This window comes from Thunnus maccoyii, chromosome 2 (assembly GCF_910596095.1).
Source record: "Thunnus maccoyii chromosome 2, fThuMac1.1, whole genome shotgun sequence".
NCBI lineage: Eukaryota > Metazoa > Chordata > Actinopteri > Scombriformes > Scombridae > Thunnus > Thunnus maccoyii.
The window spans coordinates 876937-893622 of NC_056534.1; the positions used below are offsets into that span (position 1 = coordinate 876937).

The 16686-nt window shown below is 41.8% G+C and overlaps 2 protein-coding genes across 3 annotated transcripts in view; both read left to right on the plus strand.

Moving 5' to 3' along the window:
- The window catches only part of LOC121912524 (NACHT, LRR and PYD domains-containing protein 12-like), a 203536-nt gene that overhangs the window by 149387 nt on the left and 37463 nt on the right, over window positions 1-16686 (plus strand). The gene's annotated exons all lie outside the window — the stretch shown is intronic.
- spast (spastin) lies at window positions 222-12841 on the plus strand. Of its 2 annotated transcripts, none has more exons than XM_042425646.1 (17): window positions 222-612; window positions 1684-1767; window positions 2756-2839; window positions 2959-3024; window positions 4162-4328; window positions 4601-4740; window positions 6493-6586; window positions 6697-6771; window positions 6901-6972; window positions 7091-7166; window positions 8750-8841; window positions 9304-9383; window positions 9665-9707; window positions 9797-9876; window positions 10897-10967; window positions 11561-11601; window positions 12612-12841. In XM_042425646.1, exons 1-17 carry the CDS (start codon window positions 324-326, stop codon window positions 12735-12737), a joined length of 1680 nt encoding a protein of 559 aa, XP_042281580.1. In that variant the 5' UTR covers window positions 222-323; the 3' UTR covers window positions 12738-12841. The 2 variants fall into 2 exon arrangements, with proteins under 2 accessions (XP_042281580.1, XP_042281589.1); XM_042425655.1 differs by having other exon boundaries at window positions 4165-4328.

Genomic DNA, 16686 nt, shown 5'->3' on the forward strand with positions numbered 1-16686 from the left:
TTTTTTAAAATTTTTTATTTAATTCTCTTCTATTTCTAATGTGTTTGTTCAAATGTTCTTTCATATATTCAATGAAAAAAGTCATGAGATGAAACCGCTGTCGGACATTTTGTGTCTCGTCAATGTTTTTAGGATTATATATATATAAATATTAGGATTATTCTATATTTCTGGATGTATTATTGTTCTGCGGTGACTGTCCGGTCCAGCAGGCGGCGTTTTGTTCTTTGTTGAATTGTAAACACGAAGAAGAGTCTGTTTGAAGCAGCAACGCGGCGGCGGTTTGAACGGAACCGGACCGGGATGCTGTGACATGGCCTCGGATGGGTCTCTGCGGGAGAAGCGGCAGGAGGAACCCGCCGGACGGATCCGCCTCCGGTGACCGTGTCTGTACCGGGAAGCTGGCCGGGCTGCTGCGGGCCGTGCTGTCCCTGGTCCGGTCGCTGCTCTGCTGGCTGTGGAGCCGCACCGGAGCCGCGGTGACAACCGAGACCCGAACCTCTGACGGCGGCGGTGGCGGGAGCCCGGAGCGAGGCGAGCGGGTCAGGAGCCACCACAGGCGGGCCTTCGAGTTCATCGCTGCGGCGCTGAAGATCGACGAGGACGAGCGAGGTTGTTTTCTTCCTGACTGTATTGTACCAAACTCCGGTAGAAAATCCGTCATTTTAACGGTGTTGCGCTGACTGAACATCAACTCATATTTTTGCAAACTTCATAAAATAACCGCTGCTTGGTGTATAAGATGCTCGCCGAGCAGGTTAAATGACCTCGGTGGTTGTTGTTTATGTGCTTTCAGTTCAGTTCTGACAGTTTTGTGTATTTGTTGTCAAAATAAATGAAATCAGAAGATGTTTTAATGTAGTTTAGTGCGAGAAGATTGAGGTCAGCAGCTCTCTAACTTTACACAACCTCATCAGGGGAGTCATTGCCCTGCAGCAGCTCTTTCTGTGGTTATTGATTGATTATTGATCAGTTGAGGCAGCAGTATGTATGGCCAGAGAGGAGACGAGACAGAGAACAACAATCCTTTCATTACTGATTCATCTATAATTAATTATTTTCTCATTATCGTCCACATCAAGTTTCCAGAGAAGCAGGAAATCCTCCCATTGAAGAAGCTGCAACCAGCAGTTGTTTCATCAATAATGTACAAATATTAGGATTTTCTATTTTGGCATCAAGTTCAGATATCACATTCAAATTTGGTAAAGTTGAGTCAATATATTTTAAAGCAGCAGTTATAGTGAGTTTCCAGAGAGACACATGCAGCTGAAGGTCAGTTAGATGTGACAGCAGATCAATAGTCTAATCAATATTCCTCTGACTCACTGAATCAAACCTCATTTGGGAACATTTGGGAATTGCTTTGCTTGTCTATGGCATAATGTTTGTCCATTTTCCACCTGAATGACGTCAGTTACCACCACACCAAACGCCACGATTGGTCCAAACCACAATAATTTGAACGTTTATGCAGAAAAGTTGCTTTTATATTCTGGAGGTTTCTTGAATTTGGCAGAGTCACAGTTTCCTGCTGGAGGAAGTGATTTATAGAGACCAACAACTCACTGAAAGATACTGAAAATATGGGGCAGAAACTCTCCTAAAAGTCTCCACATGAAAGTTAGTTTTGAATGAGCGATGATGTCAGAGCGAGTGTCTCATTGGCTGATGTGTTGCCAGGTGACAAGCAGCAGGCGGTGGGCTGGTACCAGCGAGGGATCAGCGAGCTGGAGGAAGGCGTCGCCATCCAGATGTCAGGCAGCGGTGAGTCAACAGCTGACGTCACGAAGCAAACACACATATATACTCTGTTGTGGTACCTTTCATTGGCAGAGCGCAGTGGGCGGGAGGGGAATGTAGACCTGAATGAGGGAGTTCAGGTAGGCGGGAGCCGTTTTTGTAAGTGTCAGGGTTTTGAATTTGATGCGGGCAGCCACTGGGAGCCAGTAGAGGGATATCAACAGTGGGATGATGTGCTGTTTTGGGCTGATTGAAGACCAGACGCACCGCCCCGTTCTGGATCATCTGCAGAGGTTTAAGCGCACATGTAGGGAGGCCTGCCAGTAAGGAGTTGCAGTAGTCGATGCATGATATTACAAGAGCCTGAACCAGGAGTTGTGCTGCAACTACTTGTACAACACCTTCCTGATGTTGTACAGGGCGAATCAACACGATCATGTGACTGAGGCCATGTGAACATTAAAGGTTAGTTAGTCATCAATCATGACGCCCAAGTTACGGGCAGATTTTGTGGGCATGAGTTGGGTTGATTCTAGCTGGATGTTTTGTTGTATGGAAGGACTGGCTGGCATGACAAGGAGCTCGGTCTTAGAGAGGTTAAGCTGAAGGTGGCGTTCTTTCATCCATGCTGATATATCGGCAAGGCATGAAGAGATCTGAGTCGAGACTGTGTGGTCTTCCGGGGGGAATGACGGGAAGAGCGGCGTGTCGTCAGCATAGCGGTGGATTACAAAAACAGAAACCTGAGTGATAACATGTTGGTACATAATTCATTTGTATTTTATGGCTTTTAGTTGATTTTAAATCTTGTTGTGTTTTTATTGTAAAGCATTTTGTAACTGTGTCTTTAAATGATACTATTTAAATAAAGTTTATTATAATCATCTGTGAACATGTATTGAAGAGCTTTGATAATATTGTAGCCGGCTGGAACTGTGCTTCTGTTTGTTTTGTGTTTTGTGATCAATGATTCTGCTGCTCAAAGTGAGATTCAGCTTTGGCTGTTTTCCAGGAGAGAAATATGAACGAGACAGACGTCTGCAGAACAAGATGATGACCAACCTGATGATGACGAGGGAGCGTCTGCAGTCTCTCGGTAGCTGCTTTCTCATCTTCATCTAGTCTTTGTGTTTCCTTGAATCTGTTTGATTTTGTGTTTTTAACTTTTATCTTTTCTTGAGTTCATCTTTGTTCTTGTTGTTGTTGTTGTTGTAGTGGAGGTGCTCTCAGGGTCCGGAGCTCAGACTGACCCCGCCTACCGACCCGCCCACCTGCGCTCAGGTACGTCCTGCAGGGAGTGAGAGTGTCTTACACATGTGATCAGAGTCCGACTGAATCCAGATGTCCTCCCTCACCTAAAAAAATCAGCGTTTCTCCGATGATGTTTGGCGAGCACCGGACTTCCTGGAGGGGCTGTTAGCCGAGCTGCTGCTAACGTTTGCCCAGTTTACTTCTCTGATAACGACCTAAAAACGACCTAAATTTATCATGAAAATGTGGCTTAAAACTGAATAAAAGTCAATTTATAACAGTTTGTGTGGAACAACCACAACGCCGATGTATTATCTTGTATGTGTGTAAGTTACTCTTTGGTAGACGCCATTGTAGCGGACAAACACAGCGCCGCCGTATGCATCTGGTGCGTGTTTACTCTTTGGTAGAGGAGGTATGAACTAACTATCAACTAACTAATGCAAAAAATGAAAAAAGCAAACATTATCAAAGGTAGATATTTTACACATCTGTTATTATTATGATAAATATAGTTTATTATGTTCTTTTACATCGTCACTTCCATGTTCCAGTGGATTATGGGTAGTATGGATAGTGGAGTCTGCAGCGTGAGAGGACTCTCTGGAGGTCTGCAGAAAGAACTGTGGGTTTGGACAGACATAGACTTCTGAAGTCAGACATCTGGATTCAGTATCGGCTGTAGACCTGTATCTGTGCAGCGCTGGTAGACCTGGATCTGAAGGAGTCAGAACCAGTGACGAAAAAGCTGGTTTTGGTGTCATTCATGGATGAAAGACGATGAATGGATGATGAGTTTTCTCTGTTTTACATCACTTTAAACTTCAGAGTTGTACATTTGTCTAATGAGATACTATTGAGGTTATATTGTGACTCTGTGAACGTCGTGATTCATGATGATGTTGGTGATGAAGACCAGAGATGTTAAAAACAGAGCTGCATGCATGTAACTAACAAACATGATTTGAGGCCTGTGACGTGACCTCAGGTAACCTCCTGAAGGGTCTCTGTGACCTCTGAACTCTTTCACAGACACACGTTTTAACGTCTGTCATCATTTTCAATCAACCTACAGACTATTTCACTTTAAAAATGTTCAAAGAGACGTTGTCAAGCGTCTTGACTAGCTAAACCTGTGTGTGTGTGTGTGTGCGCGCGTGTGGTCAGCAGGTGGCGCTGTCTCCAGAAAGAAAGACTTTCCTCCGTCCAGCCGACCAAAGCTCCTCCCAAAGACGTCCTGCTCTTCATCATCATCCTCATCGGGCCTTCAGCGCTCGTCCAACCTGAGCTCACAGCGCCCGCACACACACACACACACTCACAGTGCCAGTAAGGTGAGCTGAAGTCTTTCTACATAAATAAATAATAATATTCTCTGGTTTCAGCTTCTCAAATGTGAGAATTTGCTGCTTTTTTTAATCCCATATTGATAATAAACTGAAGCAGGTCTGTTGTTGTTGTTTATGAACTGAACTGAATGAAATAAAACATTGAGAACATAAAGTCCTGCATGTCCAACCTCATCGCTGACCCTCATCTATGGAGAGCTCTCACCGGTCAACACGTGTTCATGTGACTGCTGCTGTTCGGACTCTTCCTCCCGCAGGGTCGAACAGGTCGTCAACTCGGGGGGAAACTCGGCTCCCCGACGTCGACACCACCGCTGAAGAAGAAGAAAGACACAAAGAACCTGAAGAACGTGGACAAGAAGCTCGCCGACCTCATCCATAACGAGATCGTTGACAGGTGAGAGACGCGGCCAATCAGACGGAGCGTAGTATATCAGCTGTTTGTCTGAGTCACAGTCAGACACATTTTTAGTAAGTTTTTAGTCTTGTTTTTGTACAGCTGGCGTCGTTTTTTTATTGTTGTTGTGCAGAGTTACCATGGTTATGGGTATCATTTGTTTCATCAACTTTGACTCTCAACAAACAAAAAATAAAGTTCATCATTAAGCCAAACAGAGAAAGCTCTCAAAAATCACATGTATGTGCATCTGTATGTGCTATATGTTGTATACATTATGTCTCATTAAAAAAAATAAAAATTAAAAAAAACAGATAATCATCACATGATCACAAAATGAAGACTAACCCTAACCCCTAACCCTACCCTTAACCCTAACCCTAACCCTAACCCTACCCTTAACCCCTAACCCTACCCTTAACCCTAATCCCTAACCCTAACCCCCTAACCCTACCCTTAACCCTAACCCCTAACCCTACCCTTAACCTCTAACCCTACCCTTAACCCTAATCCCTAACCCTAACCCTACCCTTAACCCTAATCCCTAACCCTACCCTTAACCCCTAACCCTACCCTTAACCCTAACCCCCTAACCCCTAACCCTAACCCCTAACCCTACCCTTAACCCTAATCCCTAACCCTAACCCCCTAACCCTACCCTTAACCCTAATCCCTAACCCTACCCTTAACCCCTAACCCTACCCTTAACCCTAACCCCCTAACCCCTAACCCTAATCCCTAACCCTACCCTTAACCCCTAACCCTACCCTTAACCCTAACCCCCTAACCCTAATCCCTAACCCTAACCCCTAACCCTAACCCCCTAACCCTACCCCTACCCCTAACCCCCTAACCCTAACCCCTAACCCCTAACCTTAACCCCCTAACCCTAACCCCCTAACCCTAACCCCTAATCCTAACCCCCTAACCTTAACCCCCTAACCCTAACCCCCTAACCCCTAACCTTAACCCCCTAACCCTAACCCCTAACCCTAACCCCCTAACCCCTAACCTTAACCCCCTAACCCCTAACCCCCTAACCCTAACCCCTAACCCCCTAACCTCCTAACCCCTAACCCCCTAACCCCTAACCTTAACCCCCTAACCCCTAACCCCTAACCTTAACCCCCTAACAAACAACTATTTCCTTCCTGTACTGTCAGCAGTTATTTTTGCTGTTTAACTAATTTAAAGCTATAATATGTAATTATTCTGCATTAAAATGTCTTAAAACAACTAGACCTATGTTATATATTTTGTTGAGTTGTGTACTTACATCATCCCAAATGAAACCTGCTGAACGTCTGGATCTAAAGTTATAAGAGAAACTAACCCAACAAGTGTTAGCAGCAGCTCGGCTAACAGCCTGTACCGGACGTCCGGTGGTCGCCGTACATCGTCGGAGAAACACTGATTTTTTAGGTGAAACAGCTTTATTCAGTGTTTTTACCTGTAATCTCCGGGTCTGTTTGTTCTGGAGAGGAGGAGACCTCTGCGGGTAAAATCATCCTGAATGATAAACACTGGAGTAATCCTATCCCGGTGAAGCTGGTTATTTAACAACGAAGACAACAACTCCCATGATCCCTTGCTACTTCACACCGTCATCACACTCCGTCTCTTGTTATTGTTTGATTGAGACCCTTAGCGGCTGAAATTACATATTGTGCGTTTAAACTTTAAAATTATATTTAAAAAATACAACATAGAAAACAATAAATGATATTTAAATTCTGCTTTTGTGTGTTTCAGCGGCTCATCAGTACGGTTTGAAGATGTTGCCGGTCAGGATTTAGCGAAGCAGGCCCTGCAGGAGATCGTCATCCTGCCGGCGCTGCGGCCGGAGGTGAGCGATGATGTCATCGACCTTTAAAGTCCAAGGTTTCCTGTTTTTATAAACGTCTGGTGGCTGTTCTGTTTGTTGTAGGGTCAGCAGATTTTCCTCTTCTTCTCTAGCTGTTTACAGGTCTGCGTACTCCAGCCAGAGGACTCCTTCTGTTCGGTCCCCCCGGCAACGGCAAGACGATGCTGGTGAAGATGCAAATATTACGTCGTTTGTTTGTTTGTCCAACTTTTTACTCACAAAAAAACAAAAAGTAGTTCATCAATAAACCAAACTACTATGTGTGAGTATTATTTGTTTTCTTTTCTCGTCTGCAGGCGAAAGCCGTCGCAGCCGAGTCCAACGCCACCTTCTTCAACATCAGCGCCGCCAGCTTAACCTCCAAATATGTAAGAAGCTCTGAGTCGTATCTGCTGCTGAACACTGATCACTGATCACCCAATAATAAATACTGAAGCAATAATCAATCGATCAATAACGGAGGAATGTTTGTTTGTTTGTGTGCAGGTGGGTGAAGGAGAGAAACTGGTCCGAGCTCTGTTCTCTGTGGCCAGAGAGCTCCAGCCCTCCATCATCTTCATCGGTAACTCTTACTTTAAATCACCGGGTCTCAAACCGTGGGGCGGGGCCCCTCCTGGAGGCCGCAGAGTCACTGAAGGGGGGGGGGGCGCACACGATCAAGGGTCGACGTGACTTTATTTACTTCTGAATGATGATTCGGTAATTAATGTTAGACTTTTAGGTCATCGTCTCTGGAACTGTCGACGTCTTTGTCAGAAATTCATCTAAAGCCCGTTTCACACATGCAGTCCATCCCTGAAATGTTCAGGAACATTTCCTGTATGTGGTCGTTGTAACGATCAGCTATCCCTACCGTAGGATGCCAGTATTGTCCTCCTTACCCAACCCTCTCCATTCACCTTTTTCTGAGGTGATGATGTGGGTACGAGAGAGTAAAGATGGCGCGATACTATGGGGGAGTGAATGTCGACGTCCGGCTTTGTATTTTCAGTTAAAAGTCCGCGTTTCCTACAACAAGCGGTGTTGCCTTGCAGAATTCACCAAGCAAATCAATCTGGGATGTTATTCACCTCTTGGAGAAGCGGTGGATAATCCCTCGTCTGATGTGGGGGGAAAAAACTATAGACTGTATAAAAATATGGACGTATTTACCGTGACATCACCCGTTGGTTTCTGAAGAGCGGTTGTGAACATGGACGTATAAAGAGAACTGGATACAGGAAGACTCCGGGCTTTGAAGCAAATTTGACATAACGGCCAAACCGTGTAATTACAACGTCACGTGATGCACACTGGCCCAAAAAGGAAGTCGATTTTTTTGGCTTCATGCACCACTGAGCAACTTTCATAAGAATGAACGGGGCCCCGCCTCCGACGCTGTATCCAGTTCTCTTTATACATCCATGGTTTTGAAGCTCAAAGTGAGCCGCCCCGGCCGTCGCCATCTTGGCAGTGCGTGATGCTGCCTAACTCCCAGCCAATCAAAAATGGGCAAAGAGGCGGGCCGAACGGCTGAAACAAATTCACCCCCCGTACAGTTGTCATGAAAGAGGAAATTAGCTACAGAGACCAAAACCGTTGTTTGTACCAGGCTGTAAACATGTTTATTTCTGCTGTAAAGTTGGACATTTTAACATGGGGGTCTATGGGGATTGACTCGCTTTTGGAGCCTCAAGTGGCCGTTCAAGGAACTGCAGTTTTTGGCTTCATATTACAGCCCTGGAGGTTGCCGCTTGGTGAAAAGGCGCAAGACAGAAATGTTCCTGAATGCAGCTGCATGTGTCACTGAAAGCTTTTCCCAGTAACTTACTGGGAACTATGTGTGAAAGAGGCTTTTATAACCCAGACTGGGAAATAATGTCTGTTACTGTATAAAAATGTTCATAACATTACCAAGATATGCTCTCCGTAGCTTTTCTGTGCTAGTTTTTCTATGTCCAGTATTACAGAAGTATGTAGAGACTGATGTTAAACCTGCAGTACTGAAAAATAAAAATTTGATCATTAAAAAAAAACAAACAAAAATCTTGGACGTCAGCAGGTTAACAAGATTTATTCATCTTAAAATACGTTTTGATCTCATTAGCAGCACTGAGCCTTCATGTGTTGTTGTTGTTGTTGTGAATGTTGTGTGTTTGTGTGCAGATGAGGTGGACAGTCTGCTGTGTGAACGCCGGGAGGGCGAACATGACGCCAGCCGCCGCCTCAAGACCGAGTTCCTGATCGAGTTTGACGGGGTAACGTGACGGAAACGGTGTGCAACTTTTCACACTGAGTTCAAACTCGTGCACTTATGAAGACGTGTGTGTGCGTGTGTGTGTGCATGTGTGTGCGTGCGTGTGTGTGCATGTGTGTATGCGTGTGTGTGTGCGTGTGTGTTCGTGCATGTGTGCGTGCGTGTGTGTGTGTGTGTGCATGTGTGCGTGCGTGTGTGTGTGTGTGCATGTGTGTGTGCATGTGTGCGTGCGTGCGTGTGTGTGTGCGTGCATGTGTGTGTGCGTGTGTGTGCATGTGTGCGTGCGTGTGTGTGTGTGCATGTGTGTGTGCGTGTGTGTGCATGTGTGCGTGCGTGTGCGTGCGTGCGTGTGTGTGTGCGTGCGCGTGTGTGTGCGTGCGTGCGTGTGTGTGTGTGTGTGTGCGTGCGTGTGTGTGCGCGCGTGTGTGTGTGTGCGTGTATGTGTGCGTGCGCGTGTGTGCAGGTGCAGTCGGGAGGTGATGACCGCGTTTTGGTGATGGGAGCCACCAACAGGCCTCAGGAGCTGGACGAGGCAGTTCTCAGGTCAGATCTGTTGTTGTTGTTGACAAATAATCTCACCATAAGGTCCCTTAAGTAGCTGTTCTGGAGCTTTCTATCATATCACATGATCTACAGTTTCATGACAACCGAGTGATTCTGTCTGCAGGTAAAGATGTTTAAATGTCAGTTTCTCCTGTTGTTGTGTTGTTCAGCCTGTAGATGGCAGCACCTCCTCCTGAGCTGTGTGTGTGTGTGTGTGTGTGTGTGTGTGTGTGTGTGTGTGTGTGTGTGTGTGTGTGTGTGTGTGTGTTTGTGTGTTGCAGGCGTTTTTCTAAACGTGTGTACGTGGCGCTACCTGTCGAGCAGGTGAGTTCAGGCTCCAGTTCAACATCATCAAACGTATAAATCTCGGAGGTTTGTCAGACTGACGTTTGTGATGCCACTTTTGTCGTCAGACTCGCTTCAAGCTGCTGAAGAACCTTTTGGGGAAACACGGAAACCCGCTGACCCACAGAGAGCTGAGCCAGCTGGCCAGGTCAACAATCATCAATTATTCATTTATTGATTGATTTTTATTGTTACTATTATTATTATTCCACAGATAATGATGAATTTCAGTGGATTTGTGTGGATGTAGTCTAGTGATACTTTGAGCTAAATGCTAATCATGCTGATGTCTAGCAGGTAGTTTAGCATGTTAGCATGCTAACATTTGTTACTCAGCACTGAACACATAGTACAGCTGAAGCTGATGTCATCAGATTTGCAGATATTTGGTTATAAACTGTTTTTACAAATAAACATTTTGACCTCATGTTGGCGCTGGATGAAAGTCTGAGGATCAAAGTGAAGCTGAATCCAACTGGACTCAAGTCGTACGTATCGTCAAGTGTTCGCCGTCATCAGCGAGGGGATAAAATGCACTATAAGATGGAACTTAGAGGACAAGTTCCCAGTGTTCCCAGTGTGTAAAACCAGCAGTCAGGTGTCTGTAATCATTCCTCCTGTTCATACTGGATATTAAAAGATCCTTCAAATGTGCTTTCAATGGAAGTGATGGAGGCCAAAATCCACAGTGTGTCCACACAGTCATTTAAAAGTCTGTGTGAAGCTTCTATTCAGCTTCAGCAGTCTGAGTTCGTCATATCAAGTGGATATCTGACACATTTACAGTCTTTTTAGCATCAGATTCCCTCTTTGTGTTTCCTCGGACAGTGTTTCCCTGTTGAGCTGCAGGTGGAAGTATAGTAACAAAAAGAGGAACTTTGGCACTAAAAAGACTGTAACGTTGAAAGATATCTACTTGATTTGACTCATTTGGACGCTGAAGCTTCATATCAGCTTCAGATTAACTTCATTAAGGTCATTATGAAGGGATCTTCTAATGGTCAGTATGAACAGGAGGTTTAATGTTCATTTGGGCTCCAGACTGTTGCTCCAAGATAGACTAGACCAGCGTTTCCATGGAGATTTAAATTCCTGACCCTGAACAGTCTGTCTGGGATGTTTTGATCACGTGACCTCTCCTCTCTCTGACTGTTTCTGATTGGTTTAGAATGACGGAGGGCTACTCCGGCAGCGACCTCACCTCATTGGCTAAAGACGCCTCTCTTGGACCAATCAGAGGTGAGACTCATGTAACAAAGAGCTCCTTACAAGTTTTTTTTTTAAGTCAGTGTTTGTTTATGAATATGAGGTTTTAAAAATTGTGTTTAAAGTTATAATATGTAATTATTCCACATTAAAACGCCTAAAAATGACTAAACCTCTGTTATAAATGTTGTTGAGTTGTGTTCTTATATTATCCCAAATGTTTCCATCAATTTTCAAACAGAGAAATCTGTAGTTTAAATCAAGGTAACGGTTTCATTTGGTCTCCTGTCAATGGCGTCTATTAAAGATTATACAAACACAAGCAGCCTGTTCATTTGCACATTTCATGCTCATGTAATCACGCAAATATTGTGGCCATTTCTTGAATTTGCATTAATTCTTTAAAGCTAAAATTTCTGCCCTCTAAACATTTACAATCCTTCACTGTTTCCCTCTTTTATTACATATTTGCATTATTTGAATTACTGAGTTTATAAATTATATAAATCATTATTATTATTATTATTACCAGCCTTTGAGAGCAGCTTCACTTCATTGTTCTGATGGTTTGTTTAGGTTTGTTTGATTAGATGAAGTTTGTTTGTTTGTTTGTTTGTTTGTTGCAGAGTTGCGTCCAGACCAGGTGAGGAACATGGAGGCCAGCGAGGTGAGTTCACCCCACGCCGATCTGTCAATCACTGATTGATTACTGATTGGAATGATTCAAGATTCAAGAAGTAAAAAGAATAAAAAGATTCTGTTATTCCCCAATGAAAGTTAAATCAATACTAATGTGAAACTTGGACATTCTTATATATACAATACTGTATGAATGTGTGTATATATATATATACATTCATACAGTACTGTGTGTATATATACATATATATGAAAAATCTGTTCATCTCATTGTGTCAAATAAACTAAAACTAAACTTTTATAAAATCTCAATGCAGCAAATAAAAAGACCTCCTTTAGTGTTTGAACATCACTTATATTTGTCTTCATGTTTGGATCCAAACCAACAATGAACTGATCTACTAACAAGTACTGTGTTTGTATCAAAGCTGATATATCTGGTTAAAAACACGTCAGTGAGTCACATCGCTGCACTGGGTCACATGTTCCTTCATCATGAAGAGTTTGGTCACGTTAGTTTGTTTAGAAACGGCTCCAAAGACTAATAACAGCATCATGTTTTCAGTCTCCAGAGAGTAGTTCTGTGTAAGGCAGACGCTACTGAGCACGTGCAGGAACACTGTTCTGTTTACAGCTTCACTCTGATTTTTAATCCAGCAGAACTAAGAAAAAAGTGCTGATACAGATTTTATTTAGTAAGTAGTGATAATGAAGATTAAAGTTTAAACCTTTTGGAATTTTCATATCTTGAGTTCAGTGGGGAAAAAAACTAAACGTAAGAAGAAAGAAATTAACAAGTGATGGAAGAAAATAAAGACAGAAGAGAAAGTGAGAAAGAATTTATCTCATGTTCAATGTTGAAATTTTGAATCTGCAGAATAACCAGTAACTCTGTATAACACGTATATACATTATATTATGTTGGACTTAAAAGTAAATGTATCGCTGTGAATTGCAGTGAAAAGTAGAACATCGTCAGCATATAGTGTTAGTCTGTAAACCACAGAACCTTCGAGTCAATCTTCTGTTTCTTCGCAGGTGAGAAACATTTGTTTCAGTGACTTTATGGAGTCGCTGAAGAAGATCAAGAGGAGCGTCGGTCCGCAGACTCTGGAGTTTTACAGCTGCTGGAACAGAAACTACGGAGACACGACAGCTGCGTGAACCTGAAAGACTTCCTCCAAAAAAAACCTTGTTTTTAATCAACAGAAGTGTTTTATGTACCTTTGCACGAATGTTTCTATGAAATAAAGAATAACTTCCTGTCATATTGTTTGTTTCTTACTTGACGCTGATGTTAAAAGACGTGTTTTGTTTCATCTAACTGACTGTTAATCAAGTTTCATCCAAATGTAGCTCAAATTTATACCGAGTTTTCCAGAAAACGGTCAAAGTAAAATGGATGTTTGTGTCCATCCTGCTGTTTGTGAATATTAGCAGATGTTTTCAGCTCTTCGGCGACGTTTGAGTCACATGATTCATGTTCGTCATCATTTATTCACTCAGTCTGTTCAGCTGCTGTTACACCTCAGACAGGAAACCTTTTTTTTCTTACACTATTTTCTGTATTTTTTTTTCAAATTTTCTGTGTTTCCATTAAGGTTTTTTTTTTTTTTAAATGTGTAAACTGAAAAATGTGAATAAAAACAGTTGGATGTACTAAGTGCATTTAATGACGTGAAAGAAGCAAGTATCTTATTATTTTACAGTATTTTAGAGAAGCAGCTGTTTGACAAGTTTGTATTATTTTATTAAAGGATACCTTAATATAATAGTTAAAATAGTTAAAAAATATTGCTGCTCCATAAAGTTGTGAGACTTGTGAGATACAAATACATTGACTAACATGTACCAACACAGCAATGTAAAAATACTCCATTACAAAGTAAAAGTCCTGCATGAAAAACCCTACTGCAGTAAAAGTACATAAGTATTATGAGCTTGATGTAGTTAAAGTATTGCAGTAAAAGTAGTGGTTTGGTCCCTCTGACTGATATATTATTATATATGACATCATTAGATTATTAATAGTGAAGCATCAGTGTTAGAGCAGCATGTTACTGTTGTAGCTGCTGGAGGTGGAGCTAGTTTACACTACTTTATATACAGCTAGTTTAGTCCAGTGGTTCCCAACCTAGGGGTCGGGTCCCTCCAAAGAGTCAGCAGATAAATCTGAGGGGTGGTGAGATGATTAATGGGAGAGGAAAGAAGAAAAAACAAAGTTCTGATACACAAATCTGTTTTCAGTTTTTGGACTTTTTCTCTAATCTTTGATTTTTGCTGAAATATTGGATCATTTGAACATTTATTGAAATGAAAGCATGTGAGAAGTTTAGAGGGAAAAATCACTATTTGGTGGAGCTGTTAACAACTCATAGACATGTGAAATGTGACCCCGACTACACACTGCTTTTTGTAAGACGTCAAAAGACAAAAAGGTTGGAAACCACTGGTTTCATCTTTAACAATGTGTTGTATTTTAAAAGCTTGTTATATTATCCATTGTGTCAAATCTTCATCTGAAAAGTAACTAAAGCTGTCAAATAAATGTAGTGGAGTAGAAAGTAGCATCACATGGAAATACTCCAGTAAAGTACAAGTACCTCTAAACTGTACTTCAGTACAGTAGTTGAGTAAATGTAGATTCTACCACTGACAAACTGAGTGTATATTTTTTAATACCAGCTTCCCTTCACTCTTACTCTCAGGACACTACAGTATGTCAGCTTAATTGTGTGATAATTTTGTTTTTATCTTTGTTGTTTTCTGCTTTTATTCACAAGTAACTCTACATTAAGACTTGAGGACTTTCAAAGGGAAGGTGGATGTAGAACAGATGAGCTGCTTTGATAAATGAGGATTCCACTGAACGCTCTGCAGCACTGCTTTCTTTATGTTCATGTCGACTCACCTCTCTCTATCTACAAAGCCCTCGTTAGTAAATCTTATTTCTTATCGTTGCTGCTCCTGTGATTGGTTGATGCTTCCAGACCCTGAACCAGAGCTGATCCAGTAAAAACAGTTTGGAATAAACTGCAAGGTCAACGTAAAGGTGAGAACAAATGAAACCTCTCATACATCTCTTGAGCTGCTTTCTCTTAATTTATCGTCTGTTTTCATGCTGTTTTCTTTTCTGTTATTTAATTGTTAACAGAGTCTGCTGTGATGTGAGTGCAGCAGCATAATTTAAATATACTTTCAGTGAAAAAGGAAGTGAGTTTCTCTGGAACTGACTGTACTCATCAGACCTGTCGGACCGCATTGCTTTTTAGTTATGAGGAAACATTTATCGTTCACGTGTGAAGGGATGAGGGTAAAGTGTGTCAAATGACTGAAGGAATTTCAACCTTACATAAATCAAATAAACAATAGAACAAATATTAAAAGGTTGAGGAAAAGAGATGTTTGAGTGTTAAAGATATTTATATAATGATCAGGGGCATCATCTCTGGATTTTAAAGAGCTGTGATTGGTCAACAGACCCGATGTGGCAGTAGAATAAGGGATGGTACCAGTCCACGCAGTGCTTTAAAAACAAATAACACAATCTTAAAATCAGTTCTGTGTTTGACTGGTAACCAGTGAAGAGAAACCAGGACAGGACAGGAGAGATGTGGTTTTTCTTTCTGGTACCAGTGAGGAGTCGCACTGCAGGCCAGATAAAACTGACTGACTGGTTCCTACAGAGAGAGAGAGAACTGCAAAAGTCAGGACGAGAGGATATAAAAGCATGCACTGATGTCTCCAAATCCTTAACAGAGACAAATGCTTTTCATTATTTAATGTTAAAGTGATCTAAGATGGAGGAAGCTGATGTAAACCCCTCCCTTTAAAGGATAAACTGGTATATCTAAATAGGAAGCAGAAGTTTAGTCTCTAATCTAGATTTGATGAGGAGATTGTTTGACTGATGAAGTAGACAATAAACATCCACCCCACATAACGCACGCAACAACAGACTGGCTGTGTACAAGAAGAACTGTATTATAACCAGTGAAAAGTCACAGCATCTCACTATACAATCAGCGGAAATAATGTATAGATGAATTTCAAGTAACCAGACTACCTGTCAACAAGTCCAGTGATAGTCTTAATTATATTACAATTATACCAAATAGATTTACAAAAAAATTTTTCCACACATTAAATGTCAAGTTTTTTTTCCCCCTTTAAACTCTGTTGACTGACCACTGATAAAAAAACTCATCTCAAAGTCCAAATCAATGGAATCACACAGTAAGCAAAATAAATAAAATAAAGTAAAATAAAATAAGATAAAAGGAGTGTACTCAAAAGTCCCACCGCTCTCTTTTTACAACGAATGTCTAAGATGATGACTGTGATGTTGGTTAAGTGAAGATGGAGATGTTCCCTGGATGGATCAGGGTCCAGTGTGCAGGACAGTTACTCATTACAGGTCCATTAATGTCCATTGAGATCTACTTCAATGCAGTTCCTGCTCTATAGTGTATTCTTTCCTTCATTTAACTCATAACTGTAAACATAATGCAACTCATAATATACCTTAAAGTACATGAATACATGAACAAGAACATCCCAACGATTCAATACATCTTTACACTTAAAGCTATAATATGTAATTATTCCACATTAAAATGTCTAAAAACAACTAGACCTATGTTATATATGTTGTTGAGTTGTGTACTTACATTATCCCAAATGTTTCCAACAATTTTCAAACGCAGAGAAATCTGTAATTTAATCAAAGTAACGGACCGTTTCATTTGGTCGCCTGTCGATGGCGTCATACCTCCTCTACCAAAGAGTAAACACGCACCAGATGCATACGGCGGCACTGTGTTTGTCCGCTACAATGGCGTCTACCAAAGAGTAACTTACACACATACAAGATAATACATCGGCGTTGTGGTTGTTCCACACAAACTGTTATAAATTGACTTTTATTCAGTTTTAAGCCACATTTTCATGATAAATTTAGGTGGTTTTTAACTATATCTTTTAGCTGGAAGAAGGATTTTAGTCATTGGACGTCTGGATCTTAAGTTATCAGAGAAATAAACTGGACAAACGTTAGCAGCAGCTCGGCTAACAGCCCCTCCAGGAAGTCCGGTGGTCACCAAACATCGTCGGA

Bases quoted from the DNA above. Each gene is read 5' to 3' on its own strand.
- spast (XM_042425646.1), top strand. From the start codon at position 324: ATGGGTCTCTGCGGGAGAAGCGGCAGGAGGAACCCGCCGGACGGATCC. The intron at 4,741-6,492 runs GTGAGAGACGCG...TGTGTGTTTCAG, and splicing joins CATAACGAGATCGTTGACAG to CGGCTCATCAGTACGGTTTG. The intron at 9,384-9,664 runs GTCAGATCTGTT...TGTGTGTTGCAG, and splicing joins CTGGACGAGGCAGTTCTCAG to GCGTTTTTCTAAACGTGTGT.